General features: G+C 56.9%; 2 protein-coding genes across 31 annotated transcripts in view; one reads left to right on the top strand and one right to left on the bottom strand.

Moving 5' to 3' along the window:
• The first annotated feature begins 989 nt into the window (after positions 1-989).
• On the top strand, positions 990-21,991 carry TMC6 (transmembrane channel like 6). Of its 20 annotated transcripts, none has more exons than XM_063617211.1 (20): positions 990-1,123; positions 2,945-3,023; positions 3,153-3,277; positions 3,435-3,524; positions 3,905-4,063; positions 4,532-4,637; positions 4,810-4,906; positions 5,016-5,273; positions 5,620-5,810; positions 7,110-7,254; positions 8,147-8,302; positions 8,675-8,826; positions 9,007-9,186; positions 10,426-10,521; positions 10,772-10,847; positions 11,882-12,015; positions 12,174-12,350; positions 12,471-12,549; positions 16,206-16,282; positions 16,616-16,888. In XM_063617211.1, exons 2-20 carry the CDS (start codon positions 2,968-2,970, stop codon positions 16,629-16,631), a joined length of 2,370 nt encoding a protein of 789 aa, XP_063473281.1. In that variant the 5' UTR covers positions 990-1,123; positions 2,945-2,967; the 3' UTR covers positions 16,632-16,888. The 20 variants fall into 20 exon arrangements, 19 of the variants coding, with proteins under 19 accessions (XP_063473281.1, XP_063473274.1, XP_063473284.1 ...); XM_063617204.1 differs by lacking the exon at positions 16,616-16,888 and adding an exon at positions 21,548-21,991 and having other exon boundaries at positions 1,003-1,170; positions 2,886-3,023; XM_063617206.1 differs by lacking the exon at positions 16,616-16,888 and adding an exon at positions 21,548-21,991 and having other exon boundaries at positions 1,011-1,170.
• TNRC6C (trinucleotide repeat containing adaptor 6C) overlaps positions 21,932-26,956 on the bottom strand; it is a 149,145-nt gene continuing 144,120 nt past the window's right edge. For all 11 annotated transcript variants that reach the window (XM_055243485.2, XM_055243492.2, XM_055243486.2 and 8 more), the window contains 3 exons: positions 26,805-26,875; positions 25,791-25,930; positions 21,932-24,866 (listed from right to left, as the gene is read on the bottom strand). In XM_055243485.2, the coding sequence (XP_055099460.1) occupies positions 24,506-24,866; positions 25,791-25,930; positions 26,805-26,875 (572 nt within the window). In that variant the 3' untranslated portion in view covers positions 21,932-24,505. The remainder of the gene's footprint in view (positions 24,867-25,790; positions 25,931-26,804; positions 26,876-26,956) is intronic.

Below are 26,956 nucleotides of genomic sequence, written 5' to 3'. Positions count from 1 at the left end.
TATGCAGGGAGGGGGAAGCAGTGGGAGGAGAGGCAGGGGCTGGGTCTCCATGCCAGGGTGCCACTTGCCAAGAGCCAGCTTGGGGTAGCCATCTGAGGACCACACTGGCAGCTCCAAAAGGCCCCAGCCTTGGCCCCTGCCTGGTCCTCGCTTTTGCCTGCCTGCTCTCCCCTGCAGCAGCGCCCTCTCCTGCCCTCCTGGGCCCCAGCTCACATTCACCCTGCCTGCTTCATGGCCTCTCTCCACCAGGAATGACCCTCCCTTCCAAATGGGCTTGGGGTGGGGGGGGTACCATCTCAAAGCCAGTTTCCTCCACAGAGTTCCCAGGTGGACCACTAAGTCTCCTGCTTTGGCTGGGGGCACCCTAAAGGGTGATTAACCTCTCTCAGCCTCAGTTTCCTCATCTGTGAAATGGGAATATCAGTGCATACCTTCCTGGCTCATGGGGAATAACAGAAAACAGGGCAACGGGTACAGCACCTGGGGACAGTCACGTTAAATGTCAGCATGTCCTCCTTTTCATCCCCTCCTCTCCACACAGCACACAGGAAGTGAGCCAGAACGCTTGCTAGATAAACAGTGAACCCCGCCCAGGTGTCAGGAGTGGGAGATAACCAGGCTCCCCGAGCCGGGGTCGGGGAGAGTCAGCAGGAGGCTTGCGGTGGGGGGGGGGCTGCCCAATCTGGCGTGAGATACTCTGTGTTCCTGGGGCTTTCAGCGGCATCTTACTTGGACGATCCCTAAACATGGGAAGCAGATGGGTCTGGAAATATTGCCCGTTTTTGGAACTTGGGGAAACTGAGCCTCAGAAAAATGGGGGACTTCAACCAGGGGCTGGAATGAATCCAGCCTAGCTCAGACCTCAAGAGGAGGGGTCGGAGGTTGGCAGGGGAGGAAGGCATAGTCGCCGCGGGGCACCCGGAGGAGGGCGGGGGCGCCGCGGGCCGGGCCGGGTCACGTGATAGCCGAGGCCCGCCCCCCTCCGCCCACCCCACGTGGCCCGGGAGGTGCGGCTACTCCCCCGGCCCAGCCAGACTGGCCCAGTCGCCCCCTGGGGCCCTTTGCCACTCCCTCGGGAAGGAGAGCCGAGACCTTAGTTCCCGGCGGCCCTCGCGGGGCACAGGTGAGCCCTGCCTGCGCCCGCGGCGCCTCCTCCCCGGCGCCTTCCAGGTGAGCGGCCGCGATCCCGGTCCCGGGTCCTGCCAGACCCGGCTGCTTCTCCCATGCGGGGACAGCGGCAACCCCTCCTGAATTCCTTTCGGCCTCTGGGGCCATTTGGCAGCAGAGTTGCCTTCCCGGGTGCTCCTGGCGCTCCCAGGGCTTGACCCTCCGGCTCAGACAGAGCTGGGAGCGGCAGGGGCGGGGAGGGCAGTGTGGGGAGCCAAATCCGCAGCCCCCACCCAGATCCCCCAGCCGAGCCCCGGGGCACTGGGAGGGGAGGGGCTGTGGCCGGGATGGGAAGGGGCGGGGAGGCCACTGGCCGCGAGGGGCGAGGGACAGGGAGGCCGGCTGGGCGGGTTCGGTGGCCCCCGAGTTGCAGCCGCTCTGGACTCCGGGGCCAGGTTGCGGTTCTCCCTGGGTAGCGGCTGCTCCCGGGGGGCTCGCTACCGGCTGGGGTGGGGGGTTCTTGGAAACGCGCGCCACCCAGCCCCTCCCCACCTGGCTCAGGAATGGTGCGCCTGGAAACTCCGCTGGACTTGCCTGGGCCTCGGGGCGGGGTGCTGGGTCCCCGGGTCCCCGGGTTCCCTGAGCTTAGAAGGGCCTGTCTGGAGGAAGGGATTCCAGCTTTAGGGACTGGGTGGGGCGTCCTCAGCCCCTCCTTCGGCAGCTGTCCCGTGTTAGGCTGGGTGGGGCCGCCTCGGACCCAGCTCTGGGCTGGTTTTCCCACGTCTTTGCTCCTGCTGGAGGGAGGGGGTGGTGTGGGGCCTGGGCCCGAAGATGGCACCCAGGACACTGAGGGAGGGCACCGTCTGGTCCTGTGACTGGCACCCCTGCAAGGAGCTGCTCTGTCGGGGCACCCGGGCTTTGCCTTTCCGAGGAAGCGCCCTTCAACCCGGCCGACTTTGAGCCCTGAGTTCCTGAGGGTGGGCGCAGGAGGAGCCCGGCGCAGAGGCGGGCAGGACTCGCTGGTGGCTGGGAGCTGAGTCCTGGCTCCACTCACAGAGTGAACAGGCCCTGAACCCAGGGCCACAGGCAAGGCTGCTCTGGTTCCAGTTGTGCTGGGTGACAGCAGAGCCAGGACAAAGGAGGCCTGTTGAGGTCCTGGCCACCCCTCCCCAGTCGGCCGCTCTGGGATGATGGAATGCAGGGCAGTGGGTCTTCTGAGAACATGAAGACCTCGGCGCCCTGACGGGGGTGGCATGGAGTGACCTCTGTGTGTGGGGGAGGAGCCTCCTGTGCTGCTTCCGCCTGGGGCTGGTGGGGGGTGAGGGCTCCAGCAGCTCATTTCCTGCTAGAGGAAGTGCTTTGGGGTCACAGGGCAGACGCAGAGAAGGCCTCCAGCCTGCTCTACCTTTCTCTCCAAAAAGGAGATGTCTCTGTGCCAGAACCCTGGGCATGGAGGTCCTGAAAGGGGCTGTGTCTACAGGCACCCTACCTCTTCCCCATTTCCCAGGGACTGGCGACATTGAGGAAACACATGGGGAACTACAGACCCCACACCCTTCCTTCCTCTCTCCCCTCCCCAGACACTGGAGGGGGCCCCCCATTCCATTCTGGCATGAGGCTTATTCAGTGCCTGACCATGTGTTTACCTGGGGTGATAGGGGGGCGGGCAAGACTGCCTGGGCTGTGAGTGGCACCTCCCGTGGTCTCCCCGGGAATGGGTGGTGTGGACGCCTGCCAGGCATTGAAGGCCACCCCTGGCTCAGTGCCCCTCTCATCAGATGGGCAGCAGGAGGCTCCGGAGGTGGCGCCCAGGTTCTGAACTGCCCTAGGTCTGCAGACTAGCGGACATTGGCCAGAGACATGGCCCAGCCCCTGGCCTTCATCCTCGATGTCCCTGAGACCCCAGGGGACCAGGGGTAAGCGCTCTGGGACTGGGGGCTGGAGGCTGGAATGTTCCACCCCCCACGGAGAGGTCACCTGAGCAGGGGCTGCTGGAAGGAGAGAGAGGTGGCTGGAGCCTGACCGCCCCCCAACCCCCTCTGCAGCCAGGACCCCAGCCCGTATGATGAAAGCGAAGTGCATGACTCCTTCCAGCAGCTCATCCAGGAGCAGAGCCAGTGCGAGGCCCAGGAGGGGCTGGAGCTGCAGCAGAGAGAGCGGGAGGCCACAGGTGAGCTCAGGCCTGGATGTTGGGTGATGTGGACTAAGACTGGGGTACCCCAGCCCCTCAGGATGGGCCTCCCAGCTCTGCAGGCCTGGGATGGGGTGGGAGATACTGTGGCCAACGGCATCTCCAGGACCCCTGGTGAGTCTTTCCTGCTTTGTAGGAAGTGGCCAGCAGACACTCTGGCGGCCCGAGGGCACCCAGAGCGCGGCCACACTCCGCATCCTGGCCAGCATGCCCAGCCGCACCATTGGTGAGTGGGACCCTCGGCCTCGGCCCCGAGTTGACCCCAGCCCCTGGGGCTGGGCTGGGCTTCCTGCCAGGCATCTCCCTGGGTAGTGGCTGCTCCCGTAGCTCAGAGCCAGGCTGAGGGCGGGCTCCTACCCCATCCCGTCTGCTGCCTGGAGGCCCAGCACAGCCCCACGTGGCCCTCCCTGGGCTCCAAAAATGACTCCAGAGTCGTCACCGGGTAAAAATAGGCTTTCGGAACGCAGTGGTGCCTGGAGTCTTTGTTGAAAGGATTTTCCTGGGTCCTGGGAAGGGGTGAGGGACGCGGAGGCCTGTGGTGAGCCCATCCTGAGGGGAGGGGGGCCTGGGCCTGCCCGGCCCGGCCCTGCCCAGCTGCCTCCGTAGGCCGCAGCCGAGGTGCCATCATCTCCCAGTACTACAACCGCACGGTGCAGCTTCGGCGCAGGAGCAGCCGGCCCCTGCTTGGGAACTTTGTCCGCTCCGCCCGGCCCAGCCTCCGCCTGTACGACCTGGAGCTGGACCCCATGGCCCCAGAGGAGGAGGGTGAGTGAGTGGGCACTGGAGCCCCAGTGGCGGACACCTGCCTGGGGTGGGGTGCAAGAGGCCAGCCTGGCCTGGGCGGTGGCTGGGGTGCCGCAGAGCCAGAGGCCCCTCTCCTATCCCTTAGCGGGCTGCCTGAAGGCTCCCCCGTCCCTCTGCAGGGACCCACGGGGACAGGGAAGTGGGGGTCTTACCTCACAAGCGCCTTGGAGTGCTTGGAGGGCTGTGGCCCTGGGCCCCGAGTTGGGGACTGTGCGTGGGAAACAGGCCCCTGTGCTCTGTGAGCTTTCTGCTTGTCGCGGCGGCTGACTGAAGCAAACACACGGCTGATCGGCGATTCAAGCACAAATAAGGGCACCGAGGTGTCTCGGGACGGTGCCGCAGGGACGCACAGGCCTGTCCAGGGTCCTGGCTGTGGGCTGCAGGGAGGGGCACTTGGGGATGGGCAGGACCTCCTTCTCCCTCTCGCAGAGAAGCAGAGCCTGCTGGTGAAGGAGCTCCAGAGCCTGGCGGTGGCACAGCGGGACCACATGCTTCGAGGGATGCCCTTAAGCCTGGCTGAGAAACGCAGCCTGCGGTGAGCAGCCCCGACCCTGCCCCCGCCCCCGCTGCTGCGCCCCCAGACCCACTTCCTCAGCTGCGCTAGGTGGTGGGGGAGAAGGGGCTGAGCCCGTGGGTGGCTGGTCTCCAGGAAGGAGAGAGTCAGGCCCCTCATTGGTCCAGGCACCTATGGCTGCCTCTGTCCCCAGAGAGAAGAGCAGGACCCTGAGGGGGAAGTGGAGGGGCCAGCCGGGCAGCGGCGGGGTCTGCTCCTGCTGTGGTCGGCTCAGATATGCCTGCGTCCTGGTATGGGTCCCCCTGGTCTGCCCTGGGGCTGGGGTGGCTGGGTAGGGCTGGGGTGGCCTCAGTGCCTCCCCCAGCCTCACCCTCAGGGCCTCTCTGCCTGTGCCCACAGGCCTTGCACAGCCTGGGGCTGGCGCTGCTCTCCGCCCTGCAGGCCCTGACGCCGTGGCGCTACGCCCTGAAGCGCATCGGGGGCCAGTTCGGCTCCAGCGTGCTCTCCTACTTCCTCTTTCTCAAGACCCTGCTGGCTTTCAACGCCCTCCTGCTGCTGCTGCTGGTGGCCTTCATCATGGGCCCGCAGGTCGCCTTCCCACCCACCCTGCCGGGCCCTGCCCCCGTCTGCACAGGCCTGGAGCTCCTCACAGGCGCGGTGAGGAAGCCCTAGGACTGGGGGACAGGGGGTGCCTGTCTTCTGCTGCCCTGGTACTGTGTCCCCTTCTTGTCCCATCCCCTCTGGGGCCCCCAACCCTTGCCCCGCTGTGACTCCAGGTGGCCACAGCCAGCTCCCCGCCTCCCCCTCAATGCCCCTGGATGCCCATTGTGCTGGGGTTCCCATGGGGCTGGGAGGCCCAAGATTGCTGTGGCCATGACCCCTCCCTGTTTCCCTCGCTGCCCCTGCCTGGCCTCCTCCTGCTCTGCCCCTGTGGCTGTCAGGCCTGAGGGTCGGGGTGGGGCGTGGGGAGAGTCCCTGACTCGGCTGGATCTCCCTGCGGCAGGGTTGCTTCACCCACACCGTCATGTACTACGGCCACTACAGTAATGCCACACTGAACCAGCCGTGTGGCAGCCCCCTGGATGGCAGCCAGTGCACACCCAGGGCGGGCGGCCTGCCCTACAACATGCCCCTGGCCTACCTCTCCACTGTGGGCGTGAGCTTCTTTATCACCTGCATCACCCTGGTGTACAGGTAACGCCTCCACCTCATGACCCAGGCTCCGAGCTCCACTCATCCATCCATTCATCTTTCGACCCATTCATTGATTCTTCCCTCTTCCTTTCTTCCTTCTGTCCATCTACTGTCTGCTCTCATCCACTCACCTATCCAACTATCCACTTATCCACCCATCTACCCATCCATCTACCTACCCACCCATCCACCCATTCATCCATCCACCCACCTGTCCACCCACTCAATTCACCCACCCATCTACCCATTCATCCATCCACCCACCCATCCACCCACTCAATTTACCCACCCATCTACCCATTCATTCACCTACCCATCTACCCATTCATCCATCCACCTACCCATCTACCCACTCAATTCACCCACCCATCCATCTACCCACCCACTCACCCACTCAATTCACCCACCCATCCACCTATTCATTCACTCACTCATCCATCCATTCACACATTCACCCATTCACCCATCCACCCACCCATCCACCCATTCATCCATCTACCCACCCATCCACCCACTCAATTTAACCCACCCATCCGCCCATTCATCCGTCCACCCACTCATTCATCCACGCATCCATCCATTCGTACATCCATCCACCTACTTATCTACCCACCCATTCATCCACCCGTCCGTTCATCCATCCACCCATCCACCCACACATTTATTCATGCATGCATCCACCCACCCACCTACTTATTCTTCCACCCACCCACCCGTGCATCTACGTATTCCACAAACATTCTCTGTGCTCAGCTCAGGGCAGGATGGTAAATGTCCTAGGGGGGCTTGCTGTCTCTGGGAGAAGATGGACCACTGAATGGGCTGGGACAATCCAGGAGGCTTAGTGGTGTTCCCCCGGTGTTATGGGAGCAATGGGGAAGGAGTCAGGCTGCTTCCCAGGGGAGGCGGCACTTGCCCTGAGAGGGGAAGGTTAGATAAGAGTGGGGATGGATAAGGAAGCAGGGAAGATGTTTTGGTCGTTGGGACCAGCAGTGCAAAGGCCCTGAGGTGAGCCCAGCATCTTCTGGTCCATGTCTCGCTGGGAGGCAGCCAGCCAAGTCCGTGGTGAATGCAGCCCTGCCCCCTCTTCTAGGCAGATGTGGCTGGTGGGTGCTATGTTGGATGAGACTGGTGTAGAGGGCTGGTGGTGGGGCAGGGGCGTGGCTGGAGGCCCAGTCAGGGCCCAGATGGCTCCTGAGTGTGTGGTGGGGTCTGGCTGCCGAGAGCATCCGGTCTGCCTTCTCCCCTTGGCCTCTGCCCGTCAGCTTGTTGGTTGCCATGTCTGTGTCTACTCCCCAGCATGGCTCACTCTTTCGGGGAGAGCTACCGGGTGGGCAGCACCTCTGGCATCCACGCCATCACCGTCTTCTGCTCCTGGGACTATAAGGTGACGCAGAAGCGGGCCTCCCGCCTCCAGCAGGACAATATTCGCACCCGGCTGAAGGTGAGTGGCCCCGGAGCACCAAGCTGGCCTGCCCAGCTCCCTGCAGGCCTGGCCCTGGGTCCACTTAGGACCATGTGGCCAGAACCATGGTCTAGAGGGAGGGCCATCTGTCCGTGAGCTGAACTCGGGGCGCTGGGCAGGCGTGGTCTTTTCTGCTTGCAGTGACGGGCAGGCCCTGAGTTTTTCTGTGGTACCCACCCCTCAGTTAGGGGCTGCCTCTGTTGTCTGCTAGCGGGTAGTAGCGCCATGGCCCAGTGAGCACCCGGGAGCCAGCCCTGAGGCCTCAGGCCCCAGCTGGCACATGCTCCCTGGCTGGCGTTAGCTTGGTTGGTGGCCACAGGAGCCCAGTGGGTGAGGACTGTCATCTTTTGTGTGCCTCAGTGAGGAGACTGAGGCATAGAGGCCGAGGCCCTTGTAGAGGTTGCGGGGCCGGGAGGCTGCAGAGCTGGGCCTCGTGGAACATTCTCTGCCTTTCTAGGGTTCTGTGCTTCAGGGAGCTCAGAGCTGTGACCTGTCATGAGCCATTTCATGGGGGGGCTTCTGGTCACTGGGGGCCACCCACATCCACAGGGAACAGGAAAGGACCTCTGAGCAAGGCCCCTGCCCTAGCGGGCAGGGCTGGGGAGGCGGGTGGAGAGGGGTTGAGGCAGGCCTCGGGAGTGAACGCCAGCCCAGGCACAGGGGCCTCCCGGCAAGGGACTGGGTCCTCTCTGTACCTGGAGGGAGGGCCCTCAGCAGATGAAAGGGCAGGTGGGGCATGGGGGACTGGCCCTCTGTCCTGGTTCAAGCCTCCTGGTGTGTCTCATGTGTGTTGTGTGTGTTGTGCTGTGTCCGCACATCTGCAAGTGTCCGTGCTCTGGTGTGGGTGACGGGGACACGGTGCCGCCTGCAGGAGCTGCTGGCCGAGTGGCAGCTGCGGCAGAGCCCCAGGAGCATGTGCGGGAGGCTGCGGCAGGCGGCTGTGCTGGGGCTTGTGTGGCTGCTGTGTCTGGGGACCGCGCTGGGCTGCGCTGTGGCCATCCACGTCTTCTCGGAGTTCATGATCCAGGTGCGGGGATGGGGGAACCTGTCCCTAGTGACTCTGGGCACCTGCTCCCCGGGGAGGCAGCCTTGTCTCTCCTCCTCCATCCGGCCAGCCCAGGGTGCCATGTACGCTGTGCCCCGTGCTGGGGCTCCCTCCCAGCCCCCCTTCTCACCCCTTGTCCTATCTCACGGTTTTATTTTTTGGTTTCTGGTTTCTTTTCCACTACTTGTGCCCCTCCCCGCTTCCTGTGTGGTTTGAACTTGAGGCCTGGGGAGGGCCGAATCTTGGAGGAGGGAGGTGCTACCTGCTATTTCCACCCCGGGCCCTTCCCTGTAGCTGCCCCCTCCCACCATGGATAGCAGGGCTTCCATGACACCACTCCCTGCACCCCTGCAGAGTCCAGAGGCTGCTGGCCAGGAGGCTGCGCTGCTGGTCCTGCCCCTGGTGGTTGGCCTCCTCAACCTGGGGGCCCCCTACCTGTGCCGTGTCCTGGCCGCCCTGGAGCCGCATGACTCCCCGGTACTGGAGGTGTACGTGGCCATCTGCAGGTGTGTGGCCGCACATGAAAACATCGTTTGGTGCTGGAGCTGATACTGGTTGTTTAGCTCTGGGTGTATCCAAACCTACTTAGGATGAGGCTGGTGTGACCAAGACCCTGGTGGGGGCCCTGGGGTGCATCTTCTGTCCCCTGCACCCACCCCTCAGCCTTTGCACCCCGCCTTCCGCAGGAACCTCATCCTCAAGCTGGCCATCCTGGGGACACTGTGCTACCACTGGCTGGGCCGCAGGGTGGGCGTCCTGCAGGGCCAGTGCTGGGAGGACTTCGTGGGCCAGGAGCTGTACCGGTTCCTGGTGATGGACTTCATCCTCATGTTGCTGGACACGCTTTTTGGGGAACTGGTGTGGAGGTGAGGGGGCCCTGGGCGGGCTGGGTGGGGGGCATTCTCCCCTTAGTGGCTGGGACGCGTGGCCGGGAGGTTCTCAGGCCTGGACCTTTCACATCAGGGCCCTGTGTCTCCACCCTTCAGAGGAAGACTCAGGAAATAGAACCGAACTCATTTTTAGATTGGAAAGGAAAATAGGTTTCAAAGTGATGTGTATGGCCAGGCGTGGTGGCTCATGCCTGTACTCTCAGCACTTTGGGGGGCTGAGGTGAGTGGATCACCTGAGGTCAGGAGTTTGAGACCAGCCTGGCCAACATGGCAAAACCCCGTCTCTACTAAAAATACAAAAATTAGCAGGGTGTGGTGGTGTGCACCAGTAGTCCCAGCTACTCAGGAGGCAGAGGCATGAGAATTGCTTGAACCTGGGAAGCGGAGGTTGTAGTGAGCTGAGATTGCGCTGTATCTCCAAAAAAAAAAAAAGACTGTATCTCCAAAAAAAGAAAAAGTGACGTGTGTATCATACAACCTCAGTCTAGGATACAAAGGAAAAACACACAGCAGGGAACAGACAGCGGAGGAATATTTAAAAAATGTTCCAGGTATTCCGCTGTGGGTTCTGGCACCTCAGCTGTTTTTTCTTCTTGGTGTTTTCTTCGAGAATATATGAATTTAATAATAATAAAAAATAAGATTAAAAAAATCAGTAGGAGGCCTGATGTGGTGGCTCACGCCTGTAATCCCAGCACTTTGGGAGGCTGAGGTGGGAGGCTCACTTCAGCCCAGGAGTTTGAGACCAGCCTCGGCAACAGAGTGAGACCTCGTCTCTAAAGAAATAAAAACAAAAATAAATAAAAATTAGCTGGGCCTGGTGGTGGGTGCCTGTAGTCCCAGCTACTCGGGAGGCTGAGGTGGGAGGATTGCTTGAGCCCAGGAGGTCAAGGCTGCAGTGAGCCACGGTTGCACCACTGCGCTCCAGCCTGGACAGCAGAGCCAGACCCTTTCAGAAAAGAAAAAATCATTTGATGCTGGAGCTGATACTGCTTGTTTCACTCTGGTGTATCCGAACCTACTTAGGATGAGGCTGGTGTGACCAAGCCCCTGGTGGGGGCCCTCAGGCTGGTGGCTGTCTCTCCTTGGCATTATCTGTGGAAGGGCCAGGATGTCCCCTGGCTGGGGGCGGGTGCCTCTGGGTGTGGGGACTCAGGCCGGCCTGCCTGGGCGTGTCCTTCCCATCTCATGACCCGGGGTCCTCCTCGGAGGCAGGATTATCTCTGAGAAAAAGCTGAAGGGGAGGCGGAAGCCGGAGTTTGACATTGCCCGGAACGTCCTGGAGCTGATTTATGGGCAGACTCTGACCTGGTGAGGGTCTTCTGCTTGCCTCCTGCTGTCTGGCCCCTCGGTCAGTGCCACTTTCCCCCTGGGGGTCCTGCACCTGCCTCCCCCTGGGGCCACAGCCAGGCCCGGCCATGGACCCTGGAGTGATGCAGACCCTAACCCCGGGGACTCAGTTTTGGCCACTCTCACATGCCCTGCCCGTGGTCTCGAACCAGCCTGGTCTCGGGGAGGGGAGGGCACTGGAGCAGCCCCTGAACTGCCACCCCCTCCCCAGGCTGGGGGTGCTCTTCTCGCCCCTCCTCCCTGCCGTGCAGATCATCAAGCTGCTGCTCGTCTTCTATATCAAGAAGGTGAGGCTGTCAAGGCCTGGGGAGGGCTGGGCTGGCAGGGTGGCCGGCAGTGGGGGCAGGACTCAGCTGGGCAGAGCCTGGGACACTAGAACCCTCCCCACCTGAGTGGAGTGGGGCTGGCGGCCCGGGGCTGCCCTGGCCTGTCCCTCAGCCCAAGGGACGGATGACCCCTCTTGGCATCACTGTCTTTGGCAGGCCGGGAAGCATCGCTGGGTTCAGAGGTCATCACCAGGTGCCTGTGTGCACCTGGCCAGGGGTAGGGCCAGGGCTCTGGGAGACACTAAGCCTTGGGACCTCTGGGTCCCTGGAAAAGTGACCCTGGTCCTCTCTGCAACTGGGTCATGCCCAGTGGCTGAGAACTGGGATCTTCCTTCCCATCCTGGCTCCTGTCTTTTTATTTTATTTTATTTTTTGAGACAGAGTCTTGCTTTGTCACCCAGGCTGGAGTGTGGTGGCGCGATCTCTGCTCACTGCAAGCTCTGCCTCCCAGGTTGGCGCCATTCTCCTGCTTCAGCTTCCTGAGTAGCTGGGACTACAGGTGCCCGCCACCACACCCGGCTAATTTTTTTGTATTTTTAGTAGAGACGGGGTTTCACTGTGTTAGCCAGGATGGTCTCGATCTCCTGACCTCGTGATCCGCCCACCTGGGCCTCCCAAAGTGCTGGGATTACAGGCGTGAGCCACCACACCCGACCATCCTGGCTCTTGTCTCGTCTGGCCTTTTGTTTCCTCATCCGTGCAATGGGGACCATGTTCCAGTGGGGACTGAGGGAGGTGGCGTGTACAGCGTTGTGTGCAGAGCCTGGCATGGCAGCGACCTTCAGCGGATGGAGGTGCTGTTGGCATCACCCCTTTGCGTGCGAGTGACCGGCAGGCTTCTGTCTTCCTCCGTAAATGAGGAGGCTGCAGGGAGCGGGGTCCAGGCTCTGCCTGGACGCACAGCCCAGGTCGCCCTTCCCTCTTGAGCTCCCCCACGCCTTGGAGGGGTGCTGAGGGGTAGCAGGACGGTGGCAGAGCGCAGCCTTTCCCCGCAGACCAGCCTTCTGGCCAACTGCCAGGCGCCGCGCCGGCCCTGGCTGGCCTCACACATGAGCACCGTCTTCCTCACGCTGCTCTGCTTCCCCGCCTTCCTGGGTGCCGCTGTCTTCCTCTGCTACGCCGTCTGGCAGTGAGTAGGGGCGGGTGGAGGGAGACCCTTCTGTGTCATCTGGGGGTTGGGTGGTGGTGCCTGGGGGGCCCAAGGCTTAGGGGTGCAGAGGACGGACTGGGAGGGAGCCGGGTGGGCTGTTGCCAGGGCTGAGGGTTCCTGGTCGGCCTCTTCCCCAGGGTGAAGCCCTCAAGCACCTGCGGCCCCTTCCGGACCCTGGACACCATGTACGAGGCCGGCAGGGTGTGGGTGCGCCACCTGGAGGCGGCAGGCCCCAGGGTCTCCTGGCTGCCCTGGGTGCACCGGTACCTTGTGGAAAACACCTTCTTTGTCTTCCTGGTGTCAGCCCTGTTGCTGTGAGTCCCACAGGTGGGGGCCGTCCTGGGGAGATGGCCCTCGCTGGGCCTGCACTGTGTGGGGACTGGCCGCTCCTGGGCTGTGGCCTTGGGTCCTGCCCGACAGCCCTTCTCCTGCAGGGCCGTGATCTACCTCAACATCCAGGTGGTGCGGGGCCAGCGGAAGGTCATCTGCCTGCTCAAGGAGCAGATCAGCAATGTGAGTGCCCCTCCTGGGCTGCTCTCAGCCCCCACCCTCTCAGGTCACCTGGGGGTGACGCTCCCCTCCACTCCCCTGTACATCTTCTCCTGTGGGCCTTGGCGGGTGAAAGGGTTTGTTTGCCAAACAAGTGACCCTGATCTATACGTGCACTTCAGATCAAGTGACGAAGTAGCTGTGAGACAGAGCCAGGCTTCTGATCCCCAGGGCCCCGCAGGGCCCCACTGGGACCAGGGCTCCGGGGGGTGGGGTGTGATTTCAGCCCCTGGGTGTGGCCCCGCTGAGGGTTCAGACAGTCAATGTGAGGATTTTTGGGTCCCTATGGACTCTTCACTCATTTTACAAACAGGTGGATTAAGGTTGAGGGAGGGTCAGGACTTAAAACTTTTTTTTTTTTTTTTTTGGAGATGGAGTCTCGCTCTGTCACCCATGCTGGAGTGTAGTGGCGCAGTCTCGGCTCACTGCAACCTCTGCCTTCTGGGTTCAAGCAATTGTCCTGCCTCAGCCTCCTGAGTAGCTGGGACTACAGGGCCTGCCGCCACTCCGGCTAATTTTGTGTGTTTTTAGTAGAGATGCGGTTTCACTGTGTTGCCCAGGCTGGTCTCGAGCTCCCGAGGCAGTCTGCCCACCTCGGCCTCCCAAAGTGCTAGGATTATAGGCATGAGCCACCGTGCCTGGCCAAAACATTTTTATGAATAAAACAATGTTTGGCCGGGCGCGGTGGCTCACGCTTATAGTCCCAACACTTTGGGAGGCCAAGGTGGGAGAATGGCTGGAGCCCAGGAGTTTGAGACCAGCTTGGGCAACAGAACGAAACCTTGTCTCTACAAAAATTTTAAAAGTTAGCTGGGTGTGGTGGCATGCACCTGTAGTCCCAGCTACTTGGGAGGCTGAGGTAGGAGATTGCTTGAGCCCAGGTTGAGGCTGTAGTGAGCTATGATTGTGCCACTGCACTCCAGCCCGGGTGAAAGCGAAACTGTCTCATTTAAAAAAAAAAAAAAAAAAAAGCCCGGGCACGGTGGCTCAGGCCTCTAATCCCAGCACTTTGGGAGGCTGAGGCGAGCAGATCACTTGAGGTCAAGAGGTCGAGACCAGCCTGACCATCATGGCAAAGCCCCGTCTCTACTAAAAATACAAAAATTAGCTGGGCGTGGTGGCATCCACCTATACCAGCTACTCAGGAGGCTGAGGCCGGAGAATCAGCCGAGATTGCACCACTGTACTCCAGCCTGGGTGACACAGCGAGTTGCTGAGGCCCTCATGCTGTGTCATGGGAGTGAGTTGCAGAAGGGGGTCAGACCCCATACCCCAGGGGCAGCTCCCAGGAGGACTGTCCACAGCAGCAGGCCCCCGTGCCCACTCCCTTCGCTCCTCTCTGCCCAGGAGGACCTCCTTGCCCACTGGGCAGCCACCAAGTTGGAGACAAGGCACTTCCCCCACCGGGCTACCCAGCCTGGCCTCCTCCCCGAGGCCTCTCCCCTGGGGAACGGGCCCCCGTGAAGCAGGTCCTGTGGCTTTTCCAGGCTTGCTTCCTGCTGCTGGGCTCTGCCCTCCCCCCAGGGCTCCCTGTCCCCTCCCATTGCCATTTGTCCTCCTGCAGGTTTTCACTCTGGGGCTGGTGAGTGCCAGTGTCCTTAGGCGTGCTCCACACCAAGGCTAGAGGGGAGCTTGTCGGGATCAGCGGCTGGTGTCTGCCAAGGCGAGGGCAGGGCGGGGTGCAGCCAGTGGGCCTCGGCAGCCATGTGACCCTGCTGCTGGCTAGTTGGTGCCAGGATCCAGGGCTCCAGGCAGTTCGTCCCAGTTCGTCCCAAGCACTCATGGGACGGCTCCCACATTGCTTGGGTTGTAAACACTGTAGTACACACTGTCCCATCTCCTGCCTTTCCTGTTTCACCACACAGAGCTGAAAGCCAGGCATCTCGGCTGCGGTGGTTGTCTGGCCATAGATATTGGGAGTGGGAAATGGCTCCTGCTCTACTGGGTGGCATTTCAGAGCCCCCAGGGGCCAGGTAGGGCCAGGTGGGTCCAGGCGGGGGATGCAGAGTGGTGCTGGGAGAATCCCAGCTCTACCCACTGTTGCTCTGGGATGGGAAGGACCTTTCTCCAGGGGGATGCTGGCTGTGGTGTCTACCCAAGGCCAAGCTGTGACCCGTCTTTGAGGCTGTCGGTCTGAGCTTTCCCCGTGCAGGTCGGCATGGCTCAAGCGCACAGCCCCTCCATACTCATCAGCAACTTGGTAGAAGCAACTTAGGTTGTTGCTTAAGGGGCCCATGGTCTCTCCTTGAATGTACTTTTTTTTTTTTGAGACGGAGTCTCGCTCTGTCACCCAGGCTGGAGTGCAGTGGCGCGATCTCGGCTCACTGCAAGCTCCGCCTCCCGGGTTCACGCCATTCTCCTGCCTCAGCCTCTCCGAGTAGCTGGGACTACAGGCGCCCGCCACCACGCCTGGCTAACTTTTTTTTTTGTATTTTTAGTAGAGACGGGGTTTCACCGTGGTCTCGATCTCCTGACCTCGTGATCCGCCCGCCTCGGCCTCCCAAAGTGCTGGGATTACAAGCGTGAGCCACCGCGCCCGGCTCCTTGAACGTATTCTAAGTGGTCCTCCTAGGCTGAGCCAGGTTGCCAGGTGCCCAGAGCCAATCCGCGTGTTCTCTTTGTGAAGGTTCCCGGCAGGGAGTCCCGGCCTGACCCAGGCATTGATGATCGGTGTTTCTGTGCACCAGGTCCTTTGCTAAGTGCCCCCTCTGCTTGTCACATTTCATTGTCGAAAGAGCCCTGGGTCAGTCCAGTACTGGCCCCAAAGATGTCCCCGTCCTAAGACTGGATGGAGCCTGTGAATATGTTATGTTGCGTGGCTGGGGTACTTAAGGTTGCAGGTAGAATTAAAGTTGCCAGTCAGCTGACTTTGGATAGGAGATGGCCCTAGATTATTGTGGTGGCCCAGCGTGATCTCAGGGTCCTTAGAGGTGAAAAACGGAGGCCGGAGTGTCAGGGTCAGAGTAGTGCCATGTGAGCAGGACTTGAGCAGCCACTGCTGGCTTTGAAGTGGAGGAAAGGGCTGAGAAGCCAAGGAGTCCAGGGGCCTCTAGAAGTTGGAAAAGGCGAGGAAGAGGATTCTCCCCTGGAGCCTCCGGGAGGAACGTAGCCCTGACGACGCTTGACTGGAGCCTGGTGAGACTCATTTTGGACTTCTCACTTCCAGAACTGAAAGTTGAGAAACTGGTGGTGTTTTAAGCCATGAAGTTGATGACAGTTCGTTACGACAGCAGCAGGAAACTAATGTAAACCCTGTGCCTTGTGTTATTATTCCCCTTTACAGATGCTGCCACTGAGGTCAGAGAGTTAGTAACCCAAGGCAGAGCCAGTAGGTGGCAGGGCTGGTTTTAAATTGAGTCAGGCTGGCTCTGGGCTGCTGATTACATTTCCCTTTTCACTTTGGCCACTAGGAAGCTTAGGTCCACACACATGCCCACTTCCTCGCTCTTGGTTTTTCCTTGTCCTTGTTTGGTGGCCCTTTCACCTTTTCTTTTACGTTTTTGCTGCTTGCGATGTTGAATACACCTCATGAGTTTTCCCTCAATTGCAGTTTGGAACAGGATGGCTCTGGATGGGCTGATGGATGATTTCTCTTCCCCTTTGTGTTCTGGCCTTTCTAGGAGGGGGAGGACAAAATCTTCTTAATCAACAAGCTTCACTCCATCTACGAGAGGAAGGAGAGGGAGGAAAGGAGCAGGTGAGGGTCCATGGAGGGATTGGGGACACTCTGAGCCTGGAGGGGAGAGGGTCCGGGGCTGGACAGTAGGGCTGCCACTGGGGCTACACCATGACATTGCTGACACTTGACCACTTTTGACCTACAAAAATCCCCCCCGGTGCCCACCTTCACTCTCTCTAGAGCCTTCTCTGGCCTCCGGAGCCGGCCATTTTGACAGGGACTTAAAATACATCTCAGGAGAAAGGCTGTGGGGTGTCTGGCCTGTCCCTCGCCGGGCCTTGGCTGTGCCCAGCCAGGTTGCAGGGATGTTGATGTTTATGGGGTCCCCTTAGTGACATCTCTTTCTAGCAGGGTTGGGACAACCTAGGAGGCTGCTCACAGATGAACGGGATGCCTAGGGGGACGGCGATGGGCCTCACGGGCCCGCCCAGCACCCTGAGACCACACTGGTGCCTCCCAGTGACCCTGCTGGGACACCAGGACAAGGAAGACACTTTCGCCTCTCAAAAGACGCAGCTGCGCCTAGGCTGGAGCTGGAAGGGTGGGTGAATCCGGCTTGGGCATCCCCAGTGAACTCTGCCCTGCCTGGGACTCTATTTATTCTGATTAAAGGGGTTTTGCAGATGGGCTTGTCCCTTGGGGCTCTGTACCTGTGACCGGAGCCTGTGCCTGAGCACCTCCAGGCGCAGGTCTGGGTCCTGGGAACCTCAGCTGGAGTGGGGGCGCCCTCTGCTGGCCAAGCCCCAGATGGCAGGGGCTGGACCGCGCCAGGGCTTGATCCGCTCGCTGCCTTTGACCAGCCTGAACCCGCGCCCAGGAGGGGCTTACACCTGCACAAGTGAGCCGAGCAGGCATGGATTGTGACCAGAGCGATGCGTCAACCATTGGGTGGATGCTGTAGCATCTACTGGAGCAGGAGGCAAATTTAGACTAGAAGGACTTGGAGGGGAGACATCAGTTGCAAATGAGTTGTGGGGACAGTTGCCTCCCAGGCATAGGTAACCAGCACCTGGGTTTGGAGGCGAACAGGGCTTGGTGAGGCAGGGCTGGCCCCCTGCTTCTGGCTGCCAGCAGCTGGCTGGGGGGTGGTGATCCTGGGTCTGACTGGGCTGAGTTTGAGGAGCCCGTGGGATACTGAAAACCGTAGGCTGTAAGGGGTGGGCACAGGGATTCAGGGACCAGCCCGTCATGACCCCAGTGCTCCAGGCTTGCAGAGACCAGCCCATGACGACTCCAGGGCTCCAGGCCTGTGGGGACCAGCCCGTCACAGCCCAGGGCTCCAGGCCTGCAGGAGCTGCGCTTAGGATTGGGGGATTTAACCCGGGTGGGGAAATGGTCAAAGAGTGATGGGCCCAGAAAAGGGTCAGACCCAGGTGGAGATGCCACTGGCTGCTCGCAGACCCCCGCGCTGGGTCTAGCCCACCCAATCCCATGGGGATGCTCCTATGCTCTGCAGACATCCGGGTGCTGCCATCAGGGCCCGACAGAGTTGGCATCTGGATGGATCTGAGCCAGGTGGTGCTTCTGGGCCTCAGCAAGTAGCTGGTGCTGATTCTGGGTAGCCAACTGTGGCAGCATCTTCAGGTGCGAGCGCTGCTGGGTGAAGCTGCGTGGGCAGTCCAGAAAGTGACTGACAGTCCACAGGGACAGACCTAGGGTTTCCGGCCCCTATCTGTGCAGACGCTGTCCTCCAAACCATCACGGTCCCTCTCTGGCTGGGGACGTACGCCTGCCACTGCTGGCTTGACAGCATGATCATTGGCTATGACCTGTTGAGCCCATCTTGCCAGCCTCACAAAGGACAGTACCAGCTGCTTATGACAGGAAAGTGGAAGAACTTGGCCTGGATATTTCTGGAGAATTACTGTGTGTGCTAGTCAGTCTTTTGTGTCAACCAGGCCAGGCTGTGGGGCCCAGTGATCTCATCAAGAGGAGCCAAGGTGTTGCTGTGATCATGTGCTGCTGGAATGTGGTGAACACCTACAGTCGCTTTCACCTAAAGATCTTCCTTGAGAATGTGGGTGGGCCTCATCCTATCAGCTGAGAGCTTTAAGAGCAAAACCCGAGGTTTCCCAGAGAGGGAATTCTGCCTTGAGACAGCGGCTTCCACTCCCACTGGATGTCCAGCCTGTGGCCCCATGGCTGGGTGAGCCCGTCCTCTCCTCGTTTCTATCTCCTATTGGTTCTGTCTCCGGACCCACTGTGTGGCCCCAGACCCTCCAGCAAGGACCTCTTCAGAGCAGCCCTTGTGTGCTGGAGGCCTGGGCTTCAGCGTGTCCCTGGGTGCCCTGGGGCATGTTCTGTGACCTCCCAGCTCCTTGCCTCATGGGGCCGTTGTATGAAGTGACACAGTTTGTGTGCTGCACACCATGCCTGGCACCCATTTGACATGTTGCAAGGCCGCCGTGCTTGCCCGATGAGAGCAGCCTAAGATCTGCAAACTGTTGTTCCAGTGAATGGGAACTTGAAGCTATTTCAGGCTGAATGACAAGACTCCACGATGCTGCTGCTTCTCGGCCTGGGCTGCACAACGGAACCTACCAGGGGGGTTTTAAAGACGTTGGTACTTGCTGGAGGTGGTGGCGCGTGTCTAATTGCAGCTGCTCCAGAGGCTGAGGCGGAGGATTGCTTGAGCCCAAGAGTTTCGGTTTATTTGCTTTTTGAGAGAGTCTTGCTCTGTTGCCCAGGCTGGAATAAAGTTCCATGATCTCGGCCCACTGCCTCAGCCTCCCAGGTAACTGGGATTACAGGTGCATGCAACCACGCCTGGCTGATCTTTGTATTTTTAGTAGAGATGGGGTTTCACCGTGATGGTCAGGCTGGTCTCGATCTCTTGACCTCAAGTGATCTGCCCGCCTCGGCCTCCCAAAGTGCTGCGATTACAGACATGAACCACCACACCTGCCGATCCCAGGTGTTTTGAATCCAGCATGGGCAACAGCAAGACCCTGTCTCAAAAACAAACAAAAAAACACTGGTGCCTGAGGCCCACCCCGAGATTCTGATTGAGTTGATTTGGATGTGAATTATCTGCAAAATTTTGGACGTGAATTTTTTTTTCCTTTTTCTGGGATGGAGTTTCACTCTTGTTCCCCAGGCTGGAGTGCAATGGGACAATCTTGGCTCACCGCAACCTCCGCCTACTGGGTTCAAGCGATTCTCCTGCCTCAGCTTCCCAAGTAGCTGGGATTACAGACATGTGCTACCACGCCCAGCTAATTTTGTATTTTTAGTAGAGACAGGGTTTCTCCATGTTGGTCAGGCTGGTCTTGAACTCCTGACTTCAGGTGATCCGCCCGCCTCGGACTCCCAAAGTGCTGGGATTATAGGTGTGAGCCACCATGCCCGGCTGGATGTGAATTATCTTAAAGATTTTCAGATAATTCTAATGGGCCAAGGTTGAGAACCCCTGCTCTGGGCCCATCCAAGCACCAGGCTGTCACAAACGCACATGCACTCACGCCCGTGGGCTTGGGGGGCTTCGGAAATGTGCTTCTGCTTTTTTGAGATGGGGTCTTTCTGTTGCCCATCCTGGAGTGCAGTGGCACGATCACAGCTCACTGCAGCCTCGACCTCCTGGGCTCAGGTGATCCTCCCGCTTCAGCCTCCCGAGTCTGCTTCTGGTTTTCATGATGACCTGGGGCCCAGGCATACTATGCTTGCGCTGTTTGGGAGCCAGTCCTGCACTAGGAGCCCATCAGCCACAACTCCGCCGAGAAGCACTGATGTGCAGAGCTATGCAGCTTTGTTTCCACGTGGATCCTGCATAGGTTCTCTTGGTCCATCTGTAGACACCGCACTCCCGCAGAGGATCTTCTCGGGATGCCCCACTGTCTCCGTTTTCCCTCTTCTCTGAACACTCAGTTGGGGCTCGCCATGATGCCTCTGTGTCTGCTGGCTTCTCCCCCATTGGAACAGCCTTCTTGGCATGCCAGACTGCTAGCCATTGGGCACCCTGCTTTCTGCCTTTACCGTTCTGCCGTGATGTTGCCAAAATAGTAACAAAAAAAAAAAAAAAAAAAAAAATGAGGCTGGGCACAGTAGCTCATGCCTGTATTCCCGGCAGTTCGAGACCAACCTGGGCAACATGGTGAGACCCCATCTCTATAAAAATAAAAACTGAAATGAGCTGGGTGGGGTGGCGCATGCATGCCTGTGGTCCCAGCTGCTTGGGAGGCTGAGGTGGGAAGATCGCTTGAGCTCAATCTTGAGGTCAAGATTGCGGTGAGCTGAGATTACATCACTGCACTCCAGCCTGGGAGACAGAGACCCTGTATTAACAAACACACAAACTACAAAGGGCAGGTCTGAACCTGTCGTTTAAAAAAAATTTTAATAAACTTAAAAAAAAAATATCCACAGATGCAGGTGAAGAACCTGTTGTCTCCCTCAAGCCTCCTTTTCGCCCATGGATGGAAATGGTGCCCCGGAAGCCCAGGCCCACGAGGTCTTTGCGTGGGTCCCTACGTGGGGCTTTAGCTTACACTGTGCTCCCCTCCTGTCCCCCGAGTTCCCAGTCTGTCAAAATCCAACCTGGTCTCCCAGGGCAAATGCCACCTCCTCCATGAAGCCTGCCACATCCTTTGCACACCCTTGGGCGCTGACCTTGTTCTCCCAGCGCACAGGCACGGGTAGTTTGCCCCTGTAGTAACTCAGGCACAAAATGAACTCTTGCTGAGGCTTGGCCGCACAGAGCTGAGGGTTGCCGCTTCCAGGTTCAAGTGCATTTTGTTTCATTCCCAGCTTCCTTCTTTTTCTGGTCTTTAATTTCTTCTCTGGATTAGGTCCCACTCAATGCTTTCCTTCTCAATTTCCAAAAGAGGATGGTCAGAGCCAGCAGCACCCCACCTTCCCCATGGTTGGGGGGGGCCAGCCTGTGGCAGGGGTGCGGGCCCCATCTTTTTGAAGGAATTGACCCACAGTAGGCGGGTCCACCTTTGACCTTGCCCCAGGGAGTGCAGACAGAAAAAAGACCCTCGCTTAGTTTGAGTGAGGGGCCACCGGGGTGCTCGGTTTGTCTTCAGATGCCTGTCTGTAAAACCAGTGCCACCCCGGTGGCACTGACTGGTCACCCTGAAGGCCACGGCCAGTGTCCTAGGAAGGGACTCAATTTCTAGCTGTGCCACCTGAGATTCTGGGGTTAGGCTGGTGCTGCTTCCGAAGTTCCAATGTGGTCAAAGTGCTTGGTGAAAGTTAGCGAAGGTGATTTTACAAAAATAAATGCATAAAATGTCTAGGAAACATAAAACATCCTCATTACTCTTCTCTCTGAATATTTTTTAGGCCCCAACTGGACCCTAGGCAAGAGTGAGTGGCACTCCTCTGCCAGGACTCCAGGTGAGCCCCGGCCTCTTCTTGCTGCCGTCCCAGACAACAGAAGTTACCAGATGAACAGACTTGGATGGGCCACGGGGGTGGAGAGCTAGAAAGCTTGGTTGTGCCTCTCGATGATTATTAAGATTTCAATATTTACAGCAAAACCACAAAGCAGATGATAGAATAAAGCAAAACAATGGAAAGTCTGAGTTCACTCATGAGAGGTACGTATGTGAGCTCTGAGGAAATTATAGAGGGAACGCATGCAGCAGGACAGCTCTCCCAATCGCAGCATGCGAAGTAGACATCCATAGTATCTTTTGAAAAATGAAAAACACATTACTTTGAACAGCCAAGAAAAAAAATTGCAATTTATTAAGATTCAATAAAGCGTTGTACTTTCGAAAGCAACTTTCGATGCATGTTCTTCAAGAATCACATTCTGTGAGGAAAACATTAAGAGCCACAAACTTGTTTTTTAATCTCAGAGTTACAGACATACTAAGTTCAAAATAAAAGGTAAAAACAAAAAAACAAAACCTCAAACAAACCCAACAAAACCCAAAAACAAACAAACATATTCTTGACTTCCATCCCCAATTTTAAAACAACAGTTTTTCTACAACTCAATGCTCGCCGGCAGCACAGGAAGTGGTATGTCGGGTGCACATACGCACACGCACGCTCACACGCACACATATTGGATATACATACGCAGGTGTATGTCCATCGAATATATAGAACGCATGTAATGGCAATGAGATGCAGTCACTCTGAGGAAGGTTGGTTTTGCTAAATATCCTACTAAACTTGAGAAAAAAAGTCTTGAACCCAGTTTGTGCATAGTTCATGATCCTCTATAAAACCAGCTTTTGTGGATCTGCAATCTTGCAGGACTTTTTTTTTTTGTATTTTTTTGTTTTGATAAAACCATTAAAAAGCTAATTAAAAAAAACGTAATGCACAAGTTTCCTGATCAAGCAGGCAGGGAGCACAATGTTCATATATATATATATTTTTAAAACATACTTGAGGGTATGTTATTCCATTGTCTTTCTTCCTTGCAAAACAATCAAAACATTGATCATTTTTAAAACATAAAGCAATTTTTAATATATAAAGCACTCTTCAAACATCTATTTCTTTTGAGTCCATTATTTGGTAAATATGTAACTGCTACACATTAGAGATTAGGTATTTTTCTTCTTTGTGTTTTTTTTTCCTCTTTTTCTTTTTTTTCATTTTTTTTGTTTTGTTTTGTTTTGTTTTAAATAACATCTTCAGTGCTAGGAGTTGGGTTTAAAAATACATGAAATGGTGTGGAGCTGCCCTCGGGAGCCCTGGCTTTCCTGAGAGCGCGTCCGGCTGTGCAAGACAGTGGCCACGACGCCTGTCACCTTCACGAAGGGGCGAAAGCAATCGACAGACTCCACGACGATGGCTGAGGGAACAACACTGTCCCGTCCCAGAGCTCTGAAGGAGCGCATCTGCATTCTGAAAATAGGTTTCTTTACGACAGAAGTCTTTTTTTTCTTAATTCCTTTTTAAATTTTTAAAATTTTAAAGTCTGAAGGAGAAAAAAAGGTCTGTAAACAGGTGGGAGCCCAAACCCCAGGCTCCGCCAAAAGCAGTCACAACCCACGCCCAAGTGCTTGTTTCTGTTCCTTCCGCGGAATCATCCATTCTTTACAAGTATCTATGGCCACAGTTCAACAACAGTTTTTTTTTTTTTCTCTTTAACTTTATATTCCAAATGGAAAAATGGTGCAATACTCTGGTAATAATTTTCTTGCATTAGTCCACAATAAAAAGCTGCTAAAGGTAGGTATACATATTATTTCTCCAGAGATATACACTGTACTTTTTAAAACGCAGTCACAGAGTCCTTGAGTAAACATTTACACATGAATTGTCGCCAGCCCTGTCCTAGGAATTCTCTGTAATGTATAGGATTAGCTAAAGGAAGGGCGAGGACACTCAGTGCAAAGTTAGAAGCTAATAATAACAAACGTTTGACCAATGCGCCAAAAAAAAAGCATATACTGAATACAAGGGAAAACCCAGTTAAATCCTCACACGCTTTCAAACACACAAACACAGAAAACTGCACGCCGTGCAGGAGCACGCGCCACACACGCACACACACACTTCTGTTTCAACACGCACACATACACACACACATAGGCTATGAACTTAGAAATTTTTCCTAGAGCCTGTTTCTGTGTACTGATGTCAACCTGGAAGTGTAGAATTAGAAAGTGTTCACATTTCACTATTGGCCTGCTGGATTCAAGTATTTGCATGTTTGATATGTCTTTTTTAACTTTTAAAAAATATTTTTTGGGATAAAAAAATGACATGAAAAAGTAATGAAACAAGGGTAATGTGCATAGGCGGATCCAAGGGAACAGAGAGCAGATCGCAGCCCGCGCCTTCCGCTCAGCTCCCGCTGTGGAGCCGCTCTGCGCCCGGCGGTCCACACCAGACTCTGCCCTGATTACCGGCCGCCTCTGGTAATGTGCATAATCGTCACAGGCTCATTTTAAATAGGCTTCACGTCTCCCTCCCTCCCCCACAGATAAAATAACCCTTTCCAGCCCACAATCTGAAAAGTGCCCTTCATGATAGAACTATTCTAAGCAGCTTTTATATTTAAAAAAAAAAAAAAATCAAAATGACAACACACTATACAAACATAAGACACACAAAATAAAAAGCTACGAGGAACATCCTGTCATTAGCATGTGACGCTGACCCACCGCAGCCTGCACTGCTTTGCGAACAGTTCGCAAGGACTGCGGCCAAGGTTCGTCTTCAGTCCTGGACAGAGGTACTCAAAAGGGCGGCCGCTGCTGGGTTCCAGCGGGTCTGTGGGGCCACCCAGCCGGGAGGGGTCGGCTCTCCTGGTGCTGATGATGGCAGCTCCTACAGGGACTCCCCGCTGAGCAGGTCCCCAGGCAGCAAGGTGGTCAGCGGGGTGGGGCTGCCGATCACCCTGCTGTCGTCGGCACTGGGTGGGCCCCACAGGCTGCTGGAGTACTGGGGCACCCCGCCCCACAGCAGTTCACTGCTCCCCTTGCCACCCAGGCACGGGGCGTTCCAGTGGCCAGCGTCGCTGCGCACCAGGCCATGGGAGCTGCTGGCTGCACTGAGCCGCGGCTGGCTGGACGCGCTGCTGGACTGCCAGCTGGAAGTGGGTGGCAGCGCCTGGCCTTGGGCTAAGAAGCGATTCACTTCTTCTTCGCCAGCAAACTCAGCCAGGATGGTAGTGTTTCCCAGGACGCACCTGCAACAGCAAGATGGGGCACGTGAGCAGGGCCAACCCAAGTCCTGCTGAGTTTGTGGCACTGGCTTTCTCTGTATTGGGAAAGACCACCTGGAAGCCATCCTGTGGCTTCTGTTTTGCCACTGCTATTTCCAAACCCAGACTGAATGTTTTGCTCAGTTCAGACTTCTAGCAGCAACATCGTACTGGTACAGAGAGTACATCTTCAAGTGCATGAACAGACCATTAAATGTGGGCTCATTTAGGGTCAGTGTCATTTGTATCCTGGGCTAAAAACAGGAATGACTAATTTCTAGGTTCCATGTCTCAAGTGATGTTACTGATCAGGTCTACTCATACTTCTATCAAAAGCAACCTTTCACTAGAGTGAAGGGTTGGCTGTAAGGACCACTGCTGGGCCCTGTGTAGGAATGTGTCACAGGGAGGGAGTAGACACAGCAACTCAGCAGCAGAAAAAAACCAATAATAAGTCCCAAGATACCTGTGAGGAACTGACCGTGTCGCCTTTCCCCAATTCCTTTAAGTCCTAACCCCTAGTACCTCCCCATGTGACTGTGTTTGGAGATGGGGTCTTTAAAGCAGTAATTAAGTTAGTTAGATGAGGTCACATGGGTAGGCCCTAGTCCAACAGGATTAGTGTCCTTATAAGGAGAGATTACGGCACAGACATGTACAAAGAGACAACCATATAAGAACAGAGGGAGAAGGCAGCTGTCTACAGCCAAGGAGAGAGGCCTCAGGAGAAACCAGCCCTGCCCACACCTTCAACTTGGGTGTCAGACTTCCAGCCTCCAGAAGTGGGACGGTGGCCAGCCTGTGGGATTCTGCTATGGTGGCTCAGGACATCCCTGCAACACCCCTAACCTAATGCTCTAGGGGATGGGGAGCTACTTGGAGCGCCGAGGTGGCTGTGAGAAAACATACATGTGCAGAGACTTCTGGGCCTTGGCAGCCTCCTCCTTGGAGCTGTACCGGACCACGGCATTGCCTTGAGTCAGATTCAGGTGGAATGTGATAAGAGGCCCATGTTGCAAACATAATGTCCGCAGTGTAGAACCATCAATCTGATAGAGGAAGCACAGGGGCATGAATGAGCTTTCTTCTGATTTATTTCACTACAGCGTTCCAAAGAAAAAACATATGAAATTGGATACACTGAACACTAGGAAAATGTTTTTCTTTAAAAGGCCTCATAATATGTGGTTTTACAACATTAACATTTTATATCTCTGTGGCCAAACGTGTAACTAAAATCTCGGATGATTCAGTTATATTTTATAAGTTAGGCTAATCATTAGAGGAAGGAGAAAAACCCCATTTTGAATTCTGCTCTCCTTTCACCAGAGCACATCACACAGAGCCTCTGGTTTGCAAAAGGCACCTGGGTCCAGCTGCTGACAACAGACTTGAGAGACGTGCAGGTGGGTGTGGCCTGGGTCCTGGAAAGGGACTGGCTAACCCCACAGTCTGATGTGGCCAAACGACTCTTTTAAAAAATGTTATAAAAATACACACATGGGGTCTTGCTATGTTGTCCAGGCTGGTCTCCAACTCTTGGGCTCAGGTGATCCCTGGCCTTGGCCTCCCAAAGTGCTGGGATTACAGGCATGAGCTACTGTGCCCAGCCAGGCCCAACCACTCTTGAATGGGTAGTTGTAAGATAAACAATTCTATTTACAGAGCACACTTTTCCAGCCTCTAGTGGGTAAACAAACAATTCACCAGGAACATGGTTAAAAGAGGCCCCTGGGCCCCATCTGCTGCTGCTGCTGGAGCCAATCCTGGCACTTGCTCATCTCCTCCCGTGCAGCGTCACCTCTGGACCCTGACCAAGAACCCCCAACTATCCTGCCCCACCAGACAGCCTCATCTGCATTGGCGGCCAAGCGGGAACCCTCCCTGGATCATGCTCAACGATGCAGAAGCACCATATTGCACCTGGGGAGTGAGGTTTCGAAGAACGAGCCAGCTGCTGGTTCTTCCTGAGGTGTCGGTGCTCCAGGCAGAACCTGCAACAAGAGGGGAGAACCCGGTTGACAAGGCCCCGTGCCAGAGGATAGTGTGGCCCTCCCCACTTCTTATTGTGCTGA

The sequence above is a fragment of the Symphalangus syndactylus genome, chromosome 14, assembly GCF_028878055.3.
Source record: "Symphalangus syndactylus isolate Jambi chromosome 14, NHGRI_mSymSyn1-v2.1_pri, whole genome shotgun sequence".
NCBI lineage: Eukaryota > Metazoa > Chordata > Mammalia > Primates > Hylobatidae > Symphalangus > Symphalangus syndactylus.
Note: the sequence above shows the minus strand (reverse complement) of the source record. Positions and strands in the feature narration are given on the sequence as shown.

Coding starts and splice junctions, on each gene's coding strand:
- TMC6 (XM_063617204.1), top strand. CDS start 2,968: ATGGCCCAGCCCCTGGCCTTCATCCTCGATGTCCCTGAGACCCCAGGG. Junction 4,638..4,809: donor GCTGAGAAACGCAGCCTGCG/GTGAGCAGCCCC, acceptor CTCTGTCCCCAG/AGAGAAGAGCAGGACCCTGA. Junction 8,303..8,674: donor TCTCGGAGTTCATGATCCAG/GTGCGGGGATGG, acceptor GCACCCCTGCAG/AGTCCAGAGGCTGCTGGCCA.